The sequence below is a fragment of the Ornithorhynchus anatinus genome, chromosome 1, assembly GCF_004115215.2.
Source record: "Ornithorhynchus anatinus isolate Pmale09 chromosome 1, mOrnAna1.pri.v4, whole genome shotgun sequence".
Taxonomy (NCBI): domain Eukaryota; kingdom Metazoa; phylum Chordata; class Mammalia; order Monotremata; family Ornithorhynchidae; genus Ornithorhynchus; species Ornithorhynchus anatinus.
The window spans coordinates 40,734,827-40,757,910 of NC_041728.1; the positions used below are offsets into that span (position 1 = coordinate 40,734,827).

At 51.9% G+C, this 23,084-nt stretch overlaps 1 protein-coding gene and 1 long non-coding RNA gene across 3 annotated transcripts; one reads left to right on the forward strand and one right to left on the reverse strand.

Annotated features, from left to right (window-relative positions):
* Positions 1–852: 852 nt before the first annotated feature.
* On the forward strand, positions 853–16,529 carry LOC114815025. 2 transcript variants are annotated; one of them, XR_003762811.1, is made up of 3 exons: positions 853–2,305; positions 4,533–4,741; positions 16,443–16,529. It is a non-coding gene; the product is annotated as an uncharacterized LOC114815025 (long non-coding RNA). The 2 variants fall into 2 exon arrangements; XR_005659906.1 differs by lacking the exon at positions 16,443–16,529 and adding an exon at positions 7,229–7,268.
* Positions 2,473–20,362, reverse strand: NGB (neuroglobin). The gene is made up of 4 exons (XM_001508367.5): positions 19,623–20,362; positions 18,066–18,177; positions 16,395–16,514; positions 2,473–3,606 (listed from the first exon to the last, which is right to left on the reverse strand). Exons 1-4 carry the CDS (start codon positions 19,724–19,726, stop codon positions 3,472–3,474), a joined length of 471 nt encoding a protein of 156 aa, XP_001508417.2. The 5' UTR covers positions 19,727–20,362; the 3' UTR covers positions 2,473–3,471.
* Between the last annotated feature and the right edge of the window lie 2,722 nt (positions 20,363–23,084).

Sequence of the window (23,084 nt, forward strand, 5' to 3'; positions counted from 1 at the left end):
GCAGGGATTGGATCCAACCTGATTATCTCATACCCGCTTCAAGGCTTGGCACATAGTAAGCCCCTAACAAATAATAATGATAATAATTATGGTATTTGTTAAGTGCTTACTGTGTGCCAAGCACCGTTCTAAGCGCTGGGGTAGATACAAAGTAATCAGGTTGTCGCATGTGGGGCTCACAGTCTTCACCCCCATTTTACAGATGAGGTAACTGAGGCCCAGAAAAGTTGAGTGGCTTGCCCAAGGTCACACAGTAGGCAAGTGGAGCCTGGATTTGAACCCACGACCTCTGACTCCGCCGCCCGTGCTCTTTCCACTAAGCCATGATGATTGTATTTGTTGTTGTTGTTATTATTATTGTTAATAGTACTTACAGACGAGCCACTGGGTGGAGAGATGATCCTTTGTCTCAGGTTGGTCTTGTGTTTCAGGCAAGACCAGTGAGGTGGTCAGGTCCTGGGCCTGAACTTTAACCGAAGCTTTTCCAGGCCCTTGGCTCTCCAGCCTTGTCCTACCTGCTGAGGAGTCGGGGTGACTTCAGGGTCAGAGATCCCGCTGGAAGCCCAACGTGAGATGGGCAGGGGGCGGCCAGCCTCTGGGCCCTGCCTGGATGGACTGGAGTCAGTCATTGAGTGCTTTTATTTATTATTTATTGAGCGCTTACTGTGTGCAGGACACTGTACCTCGCTTGGGAGATGACAATATAAGAGACATTCTCTGCCCACAACAAGCGTACAATCTAGAGGGAAAGACAGGTGTTAATATAAATAAATTACAGTGCATAAGTGCTGTGGGGTTGGAAGAGGGGATGAATAAAGGGAACGAGTCAGGGCAATGCAGAAGGGAGTGGGAGAAGAGGAGAGGAGGCCTTAGGGGAGGCCTCTTGGAGGAGATGTGCCTGCAATAAGGCTTTGAATGGAGGGAAGGTCATTGTTGGCTCTGCGGAGAGAGGGCGTTCCAGGTCAGAGGCAAGACAGGAGCAAGAGGGTGGCGGCGAGATTGAGGTACAGTGAGAAGGTTGGCATGAGAGGGGCGAAGCGGGCGGACAGGGTTGTGGCAAGGTGACTTGCCCAAGGTCAGAGTGGTTCCAGTCTAGTGAGAGGAGTTTGCCCAGGCTGGGCCTGGGAGAAGACAAGGGAAGGTGTTCTGTTTCCCTGACAGTGGCCTTGGAGGTAGCCCTGGCAGGCCCGGCCTGGCTCAGCTGAGCTTCGGGTGGTACCTGCTCCCGGATGGTCACGTCCTACCCCCAGATGTGGTCCCTTGCCGGCAGGCCGGGGTTTCGGGTGGCATGGGGCCCAGCAGCCCCCCACGATGCCATGTGGAGCAACCTGAACCCCTTGCGGGAGGGGGAGGAGGGCCAGAACTCATCTGGCTTTTCTGGGGTCCACGATGCTAGGACTGCGGGGGGTCGAGCCGGGGACCGGGCCCACCCCAGGTCCACATCCCAACCAGAGGATTTGGGCCGGAAGCAGGCTGGCCTCGGACACACCACCCAACCCATTCCTACCAAGGGACACCACGAGAAGACGGGTTGGGGGTCGGGGGAGGGACTGTGGAGTCCCAGCTCTCTGGACCCCATCCTGACTGCCCAAGGCAGCATCTCCTGCCCCGCCACCTTGGGAGCTCTAACTGTTTACATCTGTCCTAGTTCACACCTCTATCTCTTCCCCTAGCCCACGGAGCAGGGCCGATCCAGGTCCCAGATATATCCCAGCCGTAGTCACACAGGAACCCGTGGGACCTGGCCAAGGTCACCCATCGGTTGGTTTCTCTCATGGCTCGATGGCATTCAGTGACGAGAGGATGCAAGGGACGCACAAGGCATTTTTCAGGAGTTAGGAAAAACAACTGGAAAAGCTGTTTTGGAGCAGAAGGAACCGAGTCAGACCCTGCCATTCCAGACGTCACCCAACCCTTGAAGGGACGGTCGTATTGTGGTTGGTTTCCATGGTGCTGTCTTCGGGACCCCCGGAGCTGGAAGGATCCATTCCGTGAGTAACGTGTGTGTACACATGCACACGCACACACACACACCCTCCTCCTCCCTAACCCCCACCCCCTTCGCAGATCCTGACGCTGAAAACTGGTTCTGGGGATAACAGCGGAGCCAAAAAGCAGGGCACACGGAAAAAGCTGGGAGCACCTGTTTTCTTCTGCCGCCCATTTTGGGCTCCAGGACCCCCACGCGCTGGAGAAACCGAGGCACAGAAGACATTGCCAAGGCCTCCACAGACAGCTCCCACTTTCTCACCCCTCAACCCCCGAGTAGCATGCTCTTCTCCAGCGAGTCCACGTGCAAGAGAAGGTAAGGCCTGTGCTCCAGAAAAGGGTGTCTAGTCAAAGCTGAGGCTACTCTCCATTATCAGCTTCCCACAAGATAGCCTTTGGGACTGGGCCCTGCCCTCTGCCCCTCTCCCGGCCCTCCGTCCTTTCCACCCTGCCCCTCCGAGACGAATAGTTCAGGCAGGTAGGTGAGGTGCACACAGAGAGCTGCTTTATTTGGCAGAGGGTTGATGCGACCATGGCACACAGCAGACGTCAAAGCTATGGTGGCAGGAGGAGGGATGGGGATGCCGGCTCAAGGGCGGGCAGGAAAACTGGCACTCCCCACCACCCCCAAGTTCCCATTCATGGCCTGCAGGCAGAGTCTCCCTTCCCTTCTCCCTGCGCCAGAGGGGCCATTCCCTTTGTCCCTGTTGCATCTGCAGCAGCTGAGACAGGAGGATGGGCAGAGAGGCTGATGGGGGCTCCCCCTCATTCTCTGTGGAAACCTCCCTTATAAGCCCTATTCCAGGCCAAGCAGGAGCATAAGTCAGGGCTGGTGCTTCCTGCCCCTGAAGAAGGAAGGAAGAGCGAAAAAGGAATGACAAGAAAGGGTAAAAAGCTCGAGGAGGAGGAGGAGGTGGTGGTGTGGTGGTGGTGAGGGGCACCATAAATGAATGCCCTGGATGGGGGTCAGGGATCTTCCTGATCTAGGGACTGCCCGGGGTGGCCCCGTTCCCCACCCTCAGGCCTGGTCCCATCTCTCTGGTTCTGATTCGTGTCTGAGTATCCCCCGCTCCCCCCGGGTCAGAAATTAAAGGCAGCAGCTATCACTGAGCTTCAGCGCAGACCGAGAGAGGGCCTAAACCCGAGCGATCCGGCCAGGACCTAACGGGGAGCTGAGCGGCACAGCCCCAGACCTCCCTCCTTGGAGGAGAATGCACTTCTCCTCCACCCATCTCCTGCTTTGGGTCTGTGCAGCCTTAGGTGCATGGCAGGCCAGGATAGGAGGGACATAGGAGAAGGGGAGTGGTGGTGTCGGCTAGAGCCCCTTTGATGGAGGCATTCATGGCAAAGGTTGGGGGTGGTGGGGGAAGGGAACCCAGGGTGGTCTATCCTAGGAAGGATGGGGAGGCACATCCAACTGAGGCGGGGTGTGTGGGGCTGAGAGCAGAGCTGGGGAAGCTGGGGGAGAGGGGGTGCTGGGTTCTACTCCCCGCCCCAGCCACGACTCATGGCATGCACCACGGCCGCGTAGAGCCGGGTCCAGGCCTCCCGTGTGGCAGGGCTGAAGGCGGGGCCCAGGCATTTCTCCAGCATGAACAGCAGGGACTCGCCCACCGTCTGCAGAGGCAAGCGACACAGGCACAGGTCAGTCTGGGGGCTGGAGGGAATGGGGTCGCCGCACCCTACCCCCAAACCAGCTCCTCCCCGGCCCAACTGGCTCCTCCTCTAGGACACCCCTAGACAATAATAATAACTGTGGTATTTGTTAAGCGCTTACTATGTGCTAGGCACCGTACTAAGCGCTGGGGTGGATACCGAGCGAATCGGGTTGGACTCCCTCCCTGTCCCACAAGGGGCTCACATTCTTAATCTCCGTTTTACGGATGAGGTAACGGAGGTACAGAGAAGTGAGGTGTCTTGGCCAAGGTCACAGACCAGACAGGTGGCAGAGCCGCCATCAGAACCCAGGTCCTTCTGACTGCCAGGCTCTATCCATTAAGCCACGCTGCTTCTAGAGTTGGCCGTGAACCTCCTTCCCCTCAGCTCCACCAGAAAAAGTGGAGGTGGCGAGTGGGGGGACCCGCCACAGAGCGTGAAACCCCCCAAGTATGTCCCGGTTGGGTCCCACGTCTCCTCCTCTACCATTGGGCTTGCCCTGCGTGGGAGAGTCAGCCCCCAGGCCACAGGACAGGGGACGGCGGGTGGAGAGGAGAAGTCCAGTTTCTGAGCCAGACTCTTTCAGCTCAGTTTGCCGACCAGGCCTGAGCGGCTCCCGTCAGGGCCGAAGAGACCCAAAAAGGTGGTTTTCGGACCTTAAAACCCCTGCCCCCTTCTTGCCCCCTGCTCAGAATGATGGCTGGATGGGTGGAGCTGCTCTTCTCCCTTGGATAAGGAGGGATGGGGGCGGCTCTTTGGCCTAGCCTGGGCCCACCCGGGGAGGTCTCACACCTGACCCCCCCAGCGGAGGTCGGCGGGCAACAGCTGAGGAGCTCCTCCGGCCCAGCGTCCGCCCACTTCTCACAAGAAATGCTGCATTTTCCCAGCTTTTCTACTTAGGACAAATGTTTGGATCCCAGCGCTCGGACGGGCAGCGGCTCGCCAACTCGACGTGCCCGTGCGACGGATAGACCTCGGAGACACCCCCCAACCTGGGCGGTTCACGGATCCACGGGGATGGAGCGAGGACAGGGGGCCTTCCCATTCGAGCTGAGACCGGCTTGGAAGAATCCCAGACTGCTTCCTCATCTGACAGGTCACATCTTCCCTCCACTCTCCCCTTCTTCCCTCCCTCCACGGTTTCTGGGGCCGGTGACCTTTCCTCAACACCCCCAGAGAGAAACGTATGGAGATGAACAGAATAGGAGAGAAGTAGTCAGAGACATCTGTCCAGAGAAACGTGTAGAGACAGAGGCATACAGATATATGGAGAGGGAGACACAGAAGTGCAGAAATGTTGACAGATGTAGAGACAAACAGAGACAAGTGTAGAGAAACAGAGCCATTGAGACGAAGCCAGAGAGACACGGAGAGCCACCAAAATGTAGATAGAAGTTTAGATATGTAGATTGAGAGACAGAGGCATAGGGAGGGTAGACAGGCTTCTACAGATGTAGAGACATTGGCAGATAGATTTGTAGTGACCTAGGGAGAGGCCGAGAGATGTAGCCAGAGACATGAAGAAACGTACAGAAGGGTAGAGATAGACGTAGATGCAGGTCACGACGTAGCCAGACAGATGCGTACAGACTTAGCCAGAGACATGTAGAGACAGAGAGACACAGATTGAGGGATAGAAGCTTAGAGGTAGCGTTATAGAGACATAAACAGATGAACACGCAGAGATGTAGATGAAAAGACCCATAGAGACCCAGGTAGAGGCACAGAGAGGTAGCCAGGGAGACGTGTGGAGCCATAGCCGGAGACGTGTGTAGAGACGTAGAGATGTAGCCAGTGATGTGCAGAGCAGCGTAGGGACAGAGAGATGTTTAGAGACAGAGACGTAGAGGTTAAGAAACATATCTATAAAAATAGCTGTGTAGAGTTATTATTTATTATATTATTTATTACTCTATTTTATTAACGATGTGTATATAGCTACGATTCAATTTATATATTTTGATGATATTGATACCTGACTACCTGTTTTGTTTTGTCTCTCTCCCCCGTTTGGACTGTGAGCCCATTGTTGGGCAGGGATTGTCTCTATCTGTTGCCGAATTGTACATTCCAAGTGCTTAGTATAGTGCTCTGCACACAGTAAGTGCTTAATAAATATGACTGAATGAATGAATGACTGGTAGAGACCTAGAGTCATAGTGGTAGCCACAGAGACCTGTAGAGACACAGATGTGGAGAGATGAGGTAGAGATGTAGCCAAAGAGACCTAGACAAAGAGAAGCATAGAGGCGTGGAGGCAAGGCAGACAGGGGTCATGGGTTCAAATCCAGGCTCTGCCACTTGTCAGCTGTGTGACCATGGGCAAGTCATTTAACTTCTCTGTGCCTCAGTTCCCTCATCTGTAAAATGGGGATTAACTGTGAGCCTCACATGGGACAACCTGATTACCCTGTATCTACCCCAGCACTGAGAACAGTGCTCTGCACAAGTAAGCGCTTAACAAATACCAACATTATTATATATAGCCAAAGCAGTGGAAATGTAGCCAGAGAGAACTGCAGAGACAGACGAAGGCATAGAGACACAGTCGGAGAGACATGTTGGGATGTAGAGACATAGAGAGCTAGCCAGAGAGATGTGGAGACAAAGTCCAAATAGAAGTATAGAAACAGGCAGAGATGTGTTGAGATGGAAAGCCCAGAGACCCACAGAGGGAGGTGCGTAGAGACGTAGCCAGAGAGACATACAAAGATGTATAGAGACCCAGAGAGACACAGAGGCGGAGAAACATAGGCAGATGTGTAGACCAAGATGTAGAAACGTAGCAGTGTAGACCAGGAAATGCGGTAGACACACAGACCTAAATAGAAGTGTACAGGCATAGAAAGAGACATGTAGAGGTTTAGAGACAGATGTTGTATCCCAGAGGGATTTTTTTTTTAATGGAATTTAAGTATTTACTGTTAACCGGACTGTGTTGGGGTAGAAAACTTGGGCAAGCCACTTCTCTGTGCCTCAGTTACCTCATCTGTAAAATGGGGATGAAGACTGTGATCCCCACGTGGGACAACCCGATTACCTTATATCTACCCCAGCGCTTAGAACAGTGCTCGGCACATAGTAAGCACTTAACAAATACCATCATTGTTATCATTTTTATTATTACAAGCTAATCAGGTTGAACACGGTCCGTGTCTCGTATGGGGCCTCACAGTCTTAATTCCATCTTACAGATGAGGTAATTGAAGCGCAGAGAAGTGAAGTGACGTGCCAAGGTCACACAGCAGTAAGTGCCAGAGCTGGGATTAGAACCCAGGTCCTTCTGACTCCTAGGCCTGTGCTCTTTCCACTAGGCCAAACTCTTTCTCCAGAGACATAGTGACCAAGCCAGAGATGTATGGAGGTATACAGATAGAGATGTAGAGAGATAGAGACATGCTCGTTGTGGGCAGAGAATGTGTCTGTTTACTGTTACATCGTACTCTCCCAAGTACTTGGTATAATAATGTTGGTATTTGTTAAGTGCTTACTATGTGCGGAGCACTGTTCTAAGCACTGGGGTAGATACAGGGTAATCAGGTGGTCCCACGTGAGGCTCACAGTCTTAATCCCCATTTTACAGATGAGGGAACTGAAGCACAGAGAAGTGAAGTGACTTGCCCACAGTCACCCAGCTGACGAGTGGCAGAGCGGGGATTCGAACCCATGACCTCCGACGCCCAAGCCCGGGCTCTTTCCACTGAGCCACGCTGCTTCTCTAGTGCTCTGCACACAGTAAGTGTTCGATCAATATAAACGAATGAATGAAGAAAGATGCAGAGGTACAGACAGAAGCATAAAGACCGAGATTAACAGAAAGCTGTAGACAGGGAAGCGGAGATGTGGAGAGGCGGATTCATTCAGTGGTATTTATTGAGCGCTTACTGTGTGCAGAGCACTGTAACTGTACCTTATAAGCAGTTGGGAAAAGTACAGTACGATAGAGAGAGACACATTCCCTGCCCCCAAGGAGCTTAGCAGTCGAGAGGTGTAGAGTGAGAGAGGTAGATGTGTAGATAGGCTGCAGAGATGTAGTCATTTTACAGTGGAGGCCTAGATGTGTAGATAGGCTGCAGAGATGTAGTCAGAGACATGTAGAGGCACAGAGCCATAGCCAGAGAAATGTGGAGACAGAGAGATGTGGATGTAAAAATCACATCTCCTCCAAGAGGCCTTCCCCGATGAAGCCCTCTTTTTTCCCTGGTTTTCTCTCCCCTCTGCTTCGACTATCCGTTTGGATCTGCAACTTCCGGGCATTTGATAGTTGCCCCACAGCACTCACGTACCAACAGATCTTTAAATTATATATTATCAATCGTTTATTTCTATCAATGCCGTCTCCCCCCTCAAGACCGTAAACTCATTGTAGGCAGGGAGTGCTTCTTCCAATTCAGCTGTAGGATACTCTCCCAAACGCTTAATTCAGTGCTCTGCACACAGTAAGCGCTCAGTATCACTGAAGATGGGACGGGGTCATAGCCGGAGAGACGCGAAGGGGAGTCTCAGAGATGTAGACGGAGCCGTGTAGAGATGTGAAGGACCTAGAGGCATCGACGGAGACGTTTAGAGGTGGAGACGGGAAGAGATATGCAGAGATGTAGCCAGAGAAATGTGTAGAGACCGAGAGAGACAGTCAGAGAGAGGTAGAGAGAGATGTGCAGAGATGTAAATGGTGAGATGTAAACAGACGGGCAGAGATATAGGGCCGTACAGAGATGTAACCGGGGAGATGAACAAAAATGTAGACTGACAGGCAGGGACAGAGACACGGGCAGAGACATACAGAGATGAAGTCGACAGATCTGTAGAGATGTAGAGACATCCGGAGAGGAAGAGGTGCAGACTGACGTAAAGAGATGAGCAGAGATGCAAGAACAGACTGAAGAGATAGACGTGTGGAATAACAGAGGTAGAGAGAGATGTGGAGAGGCGCAGAGATGTAGAGACAGACAGATGTCATCTCATCTGTGAGATGGGGACCGAGACCGTGAGCCTCACGCGGGCCAGGGACTCGAACTGCCTGACTCCACCCCGGCGCTTAGTACAGTGCCTGGCCCACGGTAAGCGCCTGACGAATACCACAAATTTAATATTATTACGTTTAGAGACGTCAGTGCTTAGCAAAGACTGTAAAAATAAAAATGTGACGGGGAAAGATGTGGAGGGACGTCAAGAGACAGGGAGAGACGGACACGCCGAGACGTGCAGACACATCAAAAGAGGTAAGTGTACAGAGACGTCAGCATCTCTCAAGGTCTCTGTCCTCTCCGTCGATGTCTCTGTCAACATCTCTATACGTCCCTCGATGGCTCTACGTTTGCCGACATCTGTCAACATCTCTAAATGTCTCTACACGTCTCTATCCTCCCTACACATCTCTCGATGTCTCTGCGTCTCCTTTTGTCCCAACGTCTCTACATGCCTGACATCTCTACATGTCTCTGCCGATGTCTCTAAATGTCTGACAACCTCTGTCTCAACACATCTCTCAATGTCTCTACATGTCTGGCATCTCTACATATCTTGATGTCTCTGCCAATGTCTCTCAATGTCTCCATCAACTTCTCTGTTTAAACATCTCTACATATCTCTACATGTATCTTGACATCATTACATGTCTCAATGTCTCTGTCAACATCTCTGTCTCATTGTCTCTACGTCTCTGACCTCTACATGTCTCAACATCTGTCAGTCTCTGTGTCAACATCTGTATACCTTTCTCAATGTCTCTACGTGTCTGTCGACATTTCTGCACATCTCTGTCTTCATGTCTCTGTCTAAACTAAACTGTCAGTGTCTCTACATGTCTCTTCATGTCTCTACATATCTCTTGATGTCTCTCAGTGTCTTTGCATGTTTCAGTCAACATCTCTACGTGTCTCTACAGCTCTATGTTAACATCTCTCAATGTCTCTACACATCTCTGCCCTACACGTCTCTCAGTGTCTCTGACATCTCTAGATGCCCCTACATGTTTCCATCTGTCTCAGTGTCTCTACATGTCTCTCGACATCTCTACGGGCCTCTCAATGTCTCAATACGTCTGCCTCCATCCCTCGATGTCTCCACACACTCTGTCAATATCTCAGTGTATCTCTGTTGATGTCTCTCAATGTCTTTATAGACATCTCTATCATTCTCTTGGTGTCTCTCAATGTTTCTGACCTCTCTACAGGTCTGTTGATGTCTCTATACATCTCAGTGTCTCTGACCTCCCTACAGATCTCTGTCAATATCCCTACGTGTCTCTCAATGTTCTACATGTCAGTTGACATCTGTCTAAACATCTCTCAATGTCTCTGCCCTCACTACACATCTTTTGAGGTCTCTAAATATCTCTCAACGTCTCTACATGTCTCTCAACTTCTCTAAACATCTCGATTTCTCTACGTCTCAATGTCTCTCAACATCTCTCTATCTCTACATGTCTCTGTCGATGTCTCTGGATGTCTCTCAACAGCTCTGCTGCCTCCGTCAATGTCTCCACATCTCTGCCAACAACTCTCAGCATGCCTGTCTAAATGGCTGTAGATATCTCTGACTGCCCTACACATCTCTCAATATCTCTACAAATCTCTCCATGTCTCTCCACATCTCCCAATGTCTCCGACCCCTCTGCACATTTGTCGGTGTCTCTGCTGACAGCTCTACAAATCTCTCGGTCTCTACATGCCTGTCAACATCTCTCAACATCTGTCTAAACATATCTCTCAATGTCTCTACATGTCTCTGACCACTCTACATATCTCTGTCGACATCTCTACATGTCTGTTAACGTCTCTCAACATCTGTCTAAACATCTCTCTGATCTCTACATAACTCTGCTGTCTCTACACATCTCTCAACATGTCTATGTCTCAATGCCTCTACATGTCTGTCAACATCTTTCAACATCTCTGTCTAAACATCTCACAGTGTCTCTGTTGACATCTCTCCATGACTCTCAATGTCTCTACATGTCTCTGACCTCTCTAAACTTCTACTTTGATGTCTCTAAATGTCTGTCATCTCTACATCTCTGTCAACACCTCTATACGTCTGTCTAAACATCTCTCTGTCTCGACATCTCTACACATCTCTGATGGCTCTGACATCTCTACACGTCTCTGTCAACATCTCTATACATCTCTTGTTGTCTCTACATGTCTCTGTTGACATCTCTGCATCTGTCAACATCTCTTGATGTTGCTACACATCTCAATGTCTGTCTAACCTTTCTACACATCTCTGTCCTCTCTACACATCTGTCATCTGTCAATACACCTCTATACTTCTCTTGATATCTCTACATGTTTGTCAGCATCTCTAAGTCTCTACACATTTCTTGATGCCTCTCATCTTTGTCAATGTCTCTGACCTCTCTATACATCTCCGTTGATGTCTGTCATCTCTACATCTGTCAACGTCTCCAAACATCTGTCTCTGTGTTTCTGTTGACATCTCTCAGCCTCTACATGTCTCTGACATCTCCATATCTGTCAACATCTCTTGATGTCTCTACATCTCTTGACCTCTCCACACATATCTGTCAATGTCTCTACACACCTCTCCATGTCGCTGTCTGACCTTCCTAAACATCTCTAAATTTGTCAACATCTCTGTACATCTCTTGATGTCTCTACATGTCTGACATCTCTACGTATCTCTCAACAGCTATGTAACCATCTCTCAATGTCTCTAAACATCTTTGTCTAAAAATCTGGTGTCTCAATGTTCCTGACCTCTCTACGTCCGTACATGTCTCTGTTGAAATCTGTACAGATCTTTCTCAACGTCTCTGCACATCTGTCTCTCAGTGTCTGTCAACATCTCGTGACTGTCTAAATATCTGTCAGTGTTTCTACATGTCTCTACATATCTCTTGATGTCTCTGTCAATCTCTCAACATCTCTCAATGTCTCTACATATCTCTGACCTTGCTACAGCTCTGTCAGTGTCTCTGTTGACATCGACATTTCTCTGAAGTTTCTAAACATCTCTCGGTGTCTCTTTCAACATCTCAATGTCTCTTGATGTCAGCTCTGCATCTGTCAATATCTCTTGATGTCTCTACATGTCTCGAGCTCTGCTGACGTCTCTACACATCTCAATGTCTCAGGTGGCTCTACATCTCTGTAAATATCTCTTGATGCCTCTACATGTCTGTCCTCTACAAGTCTCTCAGTGTCTCTACATGTCTGTCTCAACATCCCTACATGTCTGTCAACATCTGTCTAAACGTCTCTCTCAATGTCTTTACATATCTCTGACTGTCTCTGATATCTCTCTGTCTCTAAGTCTGTCAATCTGTAAATCTCTCAATGTCTCTACACATCTCTGTTAATGTCTCTGTAAACATCTGTCAGTGTCTCTGCATGTCTCTGTTAACATCTCTTGATGTCGCTGCCAGGGTCTCTCAGTGTCTGTCAACATCTCTGTCTAAATAGCTCTCAACGTCTCTAATTATCTACGTCTCTGACATCTCTCATTATCTCTTGATGTCATCATCTCTCTACATGTCTCTTGAGCTTTTCACACATCTCTGCTGACATCCCCACCCTCTACACGCCTCAGTGTCTCTACATCAACATCTCTCAATGTCTCTACCCATCTCTGTCAACATCTCTTGATGTCTCTGCCAATGTCTCTCAAAGTCTCTGTCAGTATCTTGACATCTCTACATATCTCTCAGTGTCTCTGTCTCGGTCAACATCTCTATCCAACTAAATATCTTCCTCAATGTCTCTACATACCCCTGACTGCTCTACACATCTCTCAATCTCTCTACATGTCTCTCCTCTCCACATCTCTGTTAGATATCTGTAAATGTCTCTGCATGTTTGACTTCTCTATGCATCTCTACATGTCTCGGTCTCTACATGTCTCTCAATGCCTATATGTCTGTCTCCATCTCTCTGTCTCTACACATCTCTCGGTGTCTCTGCCTGTCTCTCAATGTCTGTCTCTGACCTCTCTACCTACCTCTGTTGATGTCTCTAAATGTGTGTCACCCTTCCTCAACACATCTCTCTAAACGTCTCTCATCTCTACATGACTCAATGTCTACATTTCTCTGATCTCTCCATACATCTCTCTTGATGTCTCTAAATGTCTGTCATCTCTATATCTGTCAACATCAATACCCATCTCTCTGTCTCTACATGTCTGTCGACATCTCTATATCCCTCGTCGCTACATGTCTCTTGACCTCTCCATACATCTGTCAGTGTCTTTACGTCTGACATCTCTACATGTCTCTGTCAACATCTCTTCGTGTCTGTCTAAATAGCTCTGTCAGTGTTTCTGCATGTCCCTTAAAGTCTCTACCCATCTCTTGATGTCTCTGCCATTGTCTCTCAATGTCTGTCAACATCTCTACCTAAACATCTCGACACATCGCTACATCTCTGATCTCTCTGCACATCTCACAATGTCTCTATATGTCTCTGTCGATATTTTTACACCTCTCTGTCAATGTCTCTACATATGTTGATGTCTCTGAACATCTGCCTAAACATCTCTACAAATATCTCATTGTCTCTGTATCTCTGATGTCTCTCAATGTCCCTATCAACCTCTCTACGTGTCTCTGACAATGTCTCCACATCTCTGTATGTCTCTCCACACCTTAGCATCTCTACATCTCTGTCGCCATCTCTACATGTCTATACATTTCTTGATGTCTCTGTCAACATCTCTCAACATGTGTCTAAACATCTCTCTCGATGTCTCTACATGTCTCTGACCTGACTACACATCTCTACTGATGTCTCTAAATGACTCATCTGTACATGTTTAACATCTGTCAACGTCTCTACATCTCTCGACCTCCTCACGTATCTGTCGACATGTCTTAATGTCTCTACGCATCTTTTGATGTCTCTGCCAATGTCTCTGTTAACATCTGTCTAAACAGCTTTCGATGTCTCTACATATCTCTGACCTCTCTACATCTGTCTGACCTTTCTACATCTGTCTCCATTGACATCTACATTCAATCTCTCTGTGTCTCTTGATGTCATCTCTGCCTCCGTCAATCTCTCGCTGTTTCTACATGTCTCTTGAGCTCTCCACACCTTTCTGCTGTCTCTACATGTCTCTGTTGACATCTGTTGAGACACGTAGACATCAGGAGAAATACAGAGATGTTGACTGATGTTTAGATGGATAGATTGTAGAGATGTTTAGGCAGAGATGAATAGAGGGGTCAGAGATAGACACGTAGAGGATAGAGACTTGTAGAAGCAGCTAGAGATATCAGACACTGAGAGACATCAACATAGAGGTAGAGAGGTTAGAGACATGTAGAGACATTGAGACGTATTGAAAGGCATGTAGAGACATCAGCAGAGATGTGTGGAGAGCTCAAGAGATGTAGAAACATGTTGACAGATGCAGAGATGACATCGAGATGTTGAAAGACATTAAGATGTGTAGAGATGTCAGAGATATTGAAAGAGCTGTTAGGACGGATGTTAACAGAGATATTCTCAGAGACATGAAGAGAGGTGTGGAGAGGTCAAGACATGTAGAGATGTCAACACATGTAGAGACAGAAATATGCAGACAGGTGTAGAGATGACAGACATTTAGAGACATCAACAGAGGTGTATAGAGGTCAGAGACATGTAGAGATGTCAGAGATATGTAGAAACACAGAGAGATGTTTAGACAGTGATGACAGATGTTGGCAGAGACATCGAAAAATGTGTAGTCATGTAGAGACCGTCAGAGATATGTAGAGACATTGAGAGATGTGTAGAGATGTCGACAGAGAGGTATATAGAGAACTTGACAGAGACATTGAGACATCAACAGAGATGTGTAGCGAGGGCAGAGAGAGAGATGTTTAGTCAGTGAGAGACATGTAGAGATGTTGACAGAGATCTGTAGGAAGGTCAGAAACACTGAGACACTGAGAGAATTATAGAGATGCCAACAGAGACATTAAGAGACATCAACAGAGAAAGAAAGAAAATGAGATGTGTAGAGATGTCAAGAGAGGCATGCAGAGACATTGAGAGATGTGTAGAGTGGTCAGATCTGAGATGTAGAGACACTGAGATGGACAGAGATGTTGACAGAGATATCAGACATTGAAAGACTTATAGAGATGTTTAGACAGAACAAGTGATGTGTAGAGACACTGACAGAGAGGTGTAAAGACATCTACAGAGACATCAAGAGATGCTGACAGGTGCTGAGATGACATCAAGAGACAGAAATGTTGAAAAAGATATTGAGAGATGTTTAGAAACATCAGAGAAATGTAGATGTCAACAGAGACACTGACAGAGATGCAGCGAGATTAGAGATATGTAGAGACTGAGAGAAGGGGAAAGACATTAAGAGAGATGTAGAAACACTGACAGATATTTAGACAGAGACACGTAGAGATCTTGACAGAGACATTAAGATACAGAGATGTGTTGAGATGTTGAGAGGTTTGTACAGATTTCAGAGATGTGTAGAGACGTAGAGAGGTCAGAAACACTGAGACACCAAGATGTTTAGACAGAGATGTGTGCAGACATTGAGAGATGTATAGAGATGACAGATATGTAGAGACATCAGAGACATGGAGAGATGTTGACAGAAATGTAGAGACATCCAGAAAAGTATAGAGATGTTGACAGAGACATTGACAGATGACAGACGTGTAGAGAGGACAGATGTTGAGAGATGTTGAAATACATTTAGAAATGTGTAGAAAGGTTAGACAGACAGAGATGTGTAGAGACATTGAGATGTGTAGACAAAAAGATGTTGACAGAGACATGTAGAGTCACTGACAAAGACATCTGAGCTGTTGAGACATATAGAGACATTGACAGACATCGAGAGATGTGTAGAATTATCAGAGACATGTAGAGATACAGAGATGTTGAGAGACTCAGAAATTGACAGAGACATGTAGAGACATTGACAGATGTATAGAGACATCAAATGAGATGTGTAGAGATGTCGACAGAGATGTTGAGAGACGTGTAGACATCGACAGATGTCGAGAGACATACAGAGATGTAGAGGTGTCGGCCGAGATATGTAGATTCATCAACAGAGATGTTCAGACAGAGACATGTACAGGCAGCAGGAGATGTTTAGACATGTAGAAATGATAGAGACACATAGAGATGTCGACAGACGCATAGACTCAGACACGTGGAGAGATTTGACAGGAAGATGTCGACGGAAGCATAGTGACATCAACGGACGTGTAGAGAGGTTAACGGAGATGTAGGGATGTTGACAGACGCGTAGAGATAGAGACGCAGACAGATGGGTAGAGATGCAGACAGAGGCGTTCAGAGACACCAGAGCCATGTGGAGAGGGAGATGCCGACAGACACAGAGATGTGCAGAAATGGATGGAGTCGTAGAGACAGAGTAGAAATCGACAGAGAAGTAGAGACATACAGAGACAGATAAGAGAGATGCAGGGATGGCTACAGGGCTATTTAGAGATGCAGACAGACGTGTAGAGGCGGAGAGAAATGTAGAGACGTAGGCAGGCCATAGAGACGTAGATGGAGAGATGTATAGAGACGCAGAGATACATAGCATAGAGATGTAGAGGCGCACATAGATGGAGGCAGAGATGAGCAGAGACATGAAGAGGGAGAGAGAGCTGGGTAGAGACACGCAGAGGCACGCAGCCATCTTAAAGACGCAGGTGTAGAGACAGAGATGCGTAGCGAGACCGGAGCAGAGAGACACAGGTGTAGAGCAAGGTGTCTGTGCGTGTCTGTGGCACCGGGCCCCGGCCTTACCGAAAAGGAGCTGAGCTTGACCCCGATGGCCTTGTGCTTCCTGCCCAGGTTGGTGAGATATTCCTCCAGAGAAGACAAGTCATCCAGGTGGATCACGGCAGCGTCGATGACCAGCATGACCTGGGAGGGGAGAGGAACGGGGTCAGCGGGAGGAAGGCCCGGCTCCCGAGAGGACCCCCGGGGCGACTGCTGGCCGGCAGAGGCCTCTAGGGCCGGCCGTGCTCACCCCCCGCCATCTCCCAAGAGGTGGACGATGGGCCCGGGCCGCGGTGGTCCACCTTCCCGGGTCCGGCCCGCACGCCTCGCCTGCTAGTCCGCTCCCTGCGCCTCCGTCTCATCCGTCGCACCGCGCGACCCTCGCCCGTGTCCTCCCTGCCGCCACGTGCCTGACGGACCGCGGCTCACCCCACCTGAATCCGAAAATCCCATCTCTGTGGGGAAGTCGGGCCTCGTCTGCCCCTTCCGCCCTCCCTTCCGCGTCACCGCGCTCGGTATTTACCCATCCCGCCGCGTCGGTGAACAGGCCCTTGTAGTCTGCCATTCTGGAAGTTATTTTTATGTCCGTCTCCCCTTCTAGACTGTAAGCTCCTTACGAGCAGGGGTCACATCTACCAACCTAAATGTACTCTACCTACCACTCAATAAATACCACTGATCAAAGGGTGCTGAAGTGATTCACTTCTTTAAGGCGGGAGATGAGCTTGATGGAGAAGTGGAATTCTCCCTTCTGGAGGGCGAAGGGAAAACGGAAGGAGTTTCGTCCCTTCAGTGGGAGGAAGAGAGCTGGGCCCTACGCTAGCCCTCGTTCTCTACAACGTAAGCTCATGGCGGATGGGGAACGTGACCGTCGGCTCTGTTGGACTGTACCCTCCCAAGTGCTTAGAACAGTGCTCTGCATGCAGAAAGTGCTCAGTATCGCCGAGTGCGGTCACTTGGTTATTTCCTTGCCATACAACAGAAACAAGCATCAGCCAAACTGGGAACTACTCAGCCGTTTTGCCACCCCCACCTGGCGCGTTGGCCATGAGGGAAGTTCCCATTAAATGGCCAGGCCCGGAAGGGATCTGGGCTTCATCGTCCCGGGCTGCATCCAGACCGCCCCACTGATGCGGCAATTGGGAGAAAACCCAAAGAGGTGCTTGGAAGCAGAGGGGCAGGGGGTGGGGGGAGCCACTGGACAAAATGCGCCCTGCACAGTCCCTGGGGGGAGATGGAACTCGAACCGGTACCAACAGCTCCCGGCTGGTGACTCCCGTGGTGGTGCCAGGACTCCAGGCTGGAGGATGGATGGTGCCGCTTAATAATATTCATAATAATGATGATATTTAAGCGCTTACTATGGGTCAAGCACTGTTCTGAGCACTGGGGTGGATCCAGGCTAATCGGGATGGACACGGTCCCTGTCCCACATGGGGCTCACAGTCTTAATCCCCCTTCTACAGATGAGGGAACTGAGGCCCGGAGAAGCGAAGTGACTTCCCCGAGGTCACGCGGCAGACGAGGGGCGGAGGCGGGAATAGACCCCTGGTCCTTCCGACTCCCAGGCCCGTGCCCCATCCACAGGGCAATGAGGCCTCAGCGCGGGGCCTAGGGGAGGGTCGGCAGTGGCCGCCGCCGGGCTCCGAGCGGCTCCTCGGTCTACGTGGGCCCCGTCCCACCCCCCCGCCGTACCTTTCGGATGTGATCCAGGAACTCGGGGGAGGCGAGGCAGTCCCGGGGGCTGGAGAACTGTCTGCAGTTGTACTGGAACAGGGGCAGCAGGTCTGGCTCCAGATCAAACAACCTGCAATACAGAGTGAGTCGGGGTGGGACACGGGGGGCGGTGGAGCCGGCCCAGTGCCCTTGGCTCCTACCAGATGCTCTCTCTCTCGGAGTTGGTGGGGGGGTGGGCAGCTGCGGCTGCCCATTCCTCCCCAACCCCGCTTCTGCCCCATTCCACCCTTCCGAGGCCCCAGGCCGGGGAGAGGGTGTCTGCCGCCGCCACCACGGTGTTGTGTATAATAAAGATGGAAACGTTACCCGTTTACATTCCAGAATCTAAACAGATGCTATTCCCGGGGCAGAGCCGGCTACGCTAACGTGACCTGGCCAGGTGCTCGCTCTCCTCTAGGTCCCTCGGAGCCCGGCCTTCCTTCCGCCCCTCGTCGGCCGGGCCGACCGGGCCCACGGGCCGAGGGCGGTGGTGCTTCCGTCCCCAGGGGCCCCGGTCGAGGCCAAGTGGCAGGAGAGAAGGGGCTGTGCTTTCCCAGGGCCAGTGACTCACCCGTGGGTGATGACAGATCTCTCTCGGATGGACGGAGAGTCCTCACTTCCCCAAGGCCGCCTCCCCCATTCCTTCGGTCAGGCCCCACAGAGGCGGCAGCCCGACGGTCCCCCGTCCAACACCCGAGCCGCACTCTCCCCGTCCCCCCCCGGCCCCACAGCCCCTCCTGCCGGATGCCAGAGGGAACCCTCGAGAGGACGAACTTCCCAGGAGGCCCGTCCACAACCGCTCCTCCTCCTCACCTCCGCCCCGCCGGGAGGCGTCTTGGGAAAGGTGGGGCGTTCGCAAAGGCCGGGAGCTGGCGGAGCTGCCATCTCTCGGGCCCCGTGGCCTCTGCCCTGGGCTGAATCCTGTAATGAGCTGATGATCCCCTTCCTGGAGGTTTGGGACCGGAGCCCGCCGTGTCACAGACAATTAAGGCTGGGCGCAGATAACGCTGGGCAGAGTCTCCGAGCGGGAGCGGGGATGGAGGGATGAGGGGATCCTCTCCAGACACTGAGACGGCTGCTCGAATGATGAGCAGGGAAAGGGAAATGGAGAAAACCGATGGCCGAGCATGCCCTCCTTACCACCCCTGCCTCCGAAACAACCCGGGCCCTTGGCAAAGTTTCACTGGGGAGTCCAAGCCCGAGCGAGCTCTCCCGGCCTGCCAGGGGACCACGACTCCTCAGGCAGTGCAGGGGGGTGGGGTGGAGCGGAGGCCCAGGGAGAGGACTCTCTCTCCTGGTTGGGATGGGAGTCTCCCCACTCCCTGGGCTTTGTGCAATTACCTGGGAGAGAGGGACTGGCACTGGGGCAGATGCTGAGAGAGATGATCCGCCGTTCCCCAACCCAGAAGAGCCTCCCTCCACCCTGTCCAGATCCCGCCTGGCTCAGTGCCACCTGTGGGTCCGGCCCGTCGACACCCCCCCGCCTCCCCGCCCCCTCTTTCCTTCTGTCCCTTCCTCCCACCCTCCCTCCCTTACCTGGTAAACAGAATCATGCCGTGCTCCAGGGGGTTACTGTTCACGCTCCGCCAGCTCTCCCGGATCAGCTCCTGCTCCGGACCAGATAATCTTCCGTTCTCCATCTCCTCGGAGGGGGAGCGACCGGGGATCGGAGTCCGAATCCACCTCGGCACGACCCTCTCGGTGGCCTTCTTAAGAGCGACGGGGACAGCCGATTCGGCCCCCTCCAAGTTCTCGGACAGCAACCGATCCTCTTCCGCCAGCCCCGGCCCCAACAGGTTGTCAGCCGCCCCGTCTCCTCACGGCACTTTCAGGGCACGTGCGGCGTCATCCCCGACTGAGCTGAATCCGCCAAGATCCCCTCTCCTCTGTCCCCTACGCGCTCACCTGCCCCCTCGCTGCTCGGGTGGGTTTAGAAACGCCCCCTTCCCTGGCACCCGGAGGCTAGCGGCACACAAGCGGGGAGCGTCCCCGGATCTAACCATCGCCACCCTCCTGCCGACCGGAGTCCGGGAAGAACCGCCCGTCTCCCTCTCACGCTCTGTCCTTCCCCCGGCCCCGTCACCCTGCGCCTCGGCGATGGCCGGGTGCCAGCCCGTCCCCGCCGATGCCCTGCCGGTCAGCCACGTCGGGGGCAGGGCGCCCACCGCGGCTCCCCCTTCACTCGCCTAGCCGGCTGCGTGTCCCCATCCCCGCTGCCGCTGAGCGGTTTCCAGTGGCCCCTCTTTCACTGGCACTCTTAAAGCAACAGCGTCCCCCTTGCTCTTCAAGTGACCGCTTTCACACTGCTTCCCTAAGTTTCCTGCGACTGATGGCTGGTCCCCGCGCACACCACAGCTCCTCGTGTGGGCCTGGGGCCACAGATCACCCCGCCGACCTGGGCTTTTGGGCCAGGCACCTCTGCCCAGGTCCCATACCTGAATCCACTTTTCTGGGGCTTCCCGAGGCCATGCCACCTTCCTCTCTCTCCCGTTCACTGGTGCTCTCAAAGGTGCCTCCCTTTCCCCTTGGAAGGCGGCTGCAGATCCCCACGTCTATCTTCCCTCCCTCTCCTCCACCTCAGGGTCAGAGGAGCTCCAGGGAGCCGGGAAAGTCACTCTGGAGTCACCTGTAGAGGCACGTCTGTCCCGGGGGCAAAGGCTGGCTGGCACCATCCATCGCCCGGTTTTCACCACAGTCACGGAGGTCCCCTCACTTGGCACCTCTTCACTCTCTTCCCACGCCCCGTGTCCCCCTTCCGCCCCTCACCCTGAGGGAGGGAATGGACACCCCCCTGAGGCCAACCACGTAAATCTGCCAGGACTAAGCTTGTTGTGGGCAGGGAATGTGTCTATTTATTGTTATATTGTCCTCTCCCAAGTGCTTGGTACTGTGCCCTGCACACAGTAAGCACTCAATAAATACGACCCAATGAATGGAGGGGGGGGGGCAGGCCATGACCAGGCCAGGCAGCAGGGGTGGCCTGGGTCTGCTGGTCCCCCAACCCTGAGCAGATCGTCTCTGGGAAACTCACCCCAGTCCAATGACCTCCATAGGCTACGAGGGAGCTGCCCGACAGTCACAGGGCCTCACCCATGTCACCGGCTGCCCTGGGCGCTGGACTAGATGGCCGGGGGCATTGCGGAGTTTCGGCTTGAGGCCGGTCCTTCCCTTCAAGAGGCTGACAATCTTGTGGGAAGATGGCCACCGCTGGACTAATAGTAATCACAGTAAAGATGTACGTGCAGCGCTTAACAGGTAGAAGCACTGGGGTAGATCCCAGGTAGTCGGGGAAACACGGTTCCTGTCCCAAATGGGGCTCAGAGACAAAGTAGGAGGGAGAACGGGTCTTGCATCCTCATTTACAGATGAGGAAACTTAGGCCCTGAGACTCACTCGCCTAAGGTCCCACAACGGGCCAGGCTAAATGGGTAGACGTGGGCCATCCAGGTATCCTAAGGTTGCAAACCCCTTAAACTCCCACTGACCGATAAACCCAGACACGATGGCCAAGAGAGCACCTCGGGGACGACAGGGCACTTGGTTAATCGGCAAGGACATCCTGGAGGAGGCAGGTGGACGACAGGGCCCCTTAGAAGCAGAAGAAGCCGAGGCGGCCGGAAGCCGAGGCAGCCGGAGCAAAGGCAGAGATGAGGGAAGGAAGCGTGTCCATTCCGGTCGGGCTGGAACCCAAGAGAAAGGAACAGCCACCTCCAATCCCTCTCTGTCCCCAAAGGGCCAATGTGGCAGTGGCTCGGTGTCCTACCGAGTCAGAGCCGCCAGGGACGTTAGACAGATGGCCTGGCCCAGCCTGTCTCTGGGCAGAAGAGAGCACTAAACTACCAGCTGTGGCAAGTGCACTCTTACTCTCCCGCTCAAGGCCTCGGGCTGAAGGCGGAAAAGAAACAGAGGGGATGTGAGGTTCAGGTTCCCTCTCCCAGCTTTGGTCCAGGCTGACAGCGGCCCGGGAAACTGCCGTACTCTGCGAAAAACCAGCCTCCAAGCACTGGCCACCTCTCAGACCCGAGCCTCCTGACCTGCATTAAAGGGCGGTGGCACGGCATAGTGGATGGGGCACGGGACTGGGAGTCAAAAGGTCAAGAGTTCTAATCCCGGCTTTTCATACAGTGAGTGCTCAATAAATACCATTTACTGACTGACACAGAGCTCTGCACTTTCTGCTTGGGAGAGTTCTAATCCCGGCACCACCACTTGTCTGCTGTGTGACTCTGGGCAAGTTACTTCACTTCTCTTTGCCTCAGTTACCTCAACTGTAAAATGGGGATCGAGACTGAGCCCCATATGGGACAGGGACCGTGTCCAACCCGACACGCCTGTATCCATCTCAGTGCCCAGTACAGCGCCCGGCACATAGTAAGAGCTTAACAAATGCCATAATCATTTCCTCCCCTCGGGTGGGGAGGAGCCAAAAGAAAAACACAAGTTTTCATTACAGGAAAATACGACCGCTTGCTAAGTTTCACTCTTATTCCTCCTCCTCCTCTCTCCAGGGAATGTATGAATATCTCCACTTTCCAGCCCAAAAGAGCTCTGAGGAGTCTGTCGGCCACCGAATCTTTGAGCTGGAAAGGCCCTTAAGGGAGTATTTGGACCTCTGGACATGTCTGTTGGGGGTTCCCCAAAGAATTCTTCTTTTACGTATAGCTAAACATTTGCTTGTGGGCTTTAATTCTTTTTCCTCTTGTTTATTCCTCTGTGGAGAGGGACAACAACAGAACGGCATCTTCCTCAACGGCCTCTCCTATTCTTGGAGGCAGTTACTAAGCAATCCCCGAGTCTTCTCTACTCTAGGCTAACTTACCCTAATTTCCCAATTGCCAACCCCGATCCACTCTCCCTCCCTCCTTCCCGAAGGTCATCTCACAGCCTCCGCTCCTCCCACCCCATGGCCAACTGAACCATGAAGGAAAAAGGGAGGAAACTTCATAGACACCTTCACCGCTTAGCGGCAGGGCAGGGTGGGTAGCGGAAGCAGAACCC

What these genes read in the sequence shown, in the direction of transcription:
- NGB (XM_001508367.5), bottom strand. Translation starts at nt 19,726, where the DNA reads ATGGAGAACGGAAGATTATCTGGTCCGGAGCAGGAGCTGATCCGGGAG. An exon ending in GGCATGATTCTGTTTACCAG is followed by an intron (nt 18,178 to 19,622) that starts GTAAGGGAGGGA and finishes TCTGTATTGCAG; the next exon opens with GTTGTTTGATCTGGAGCCAG. An exon ending in TCAAGCTCAGCTCCTTTTCG is followed by an intron (nt 3,607 to 16,394) that starts GTAAGGCCGGGG and finishes TTGCCTCTGCAG; the next exon opens with ACGGTGGGCGAGTCCCTGCT.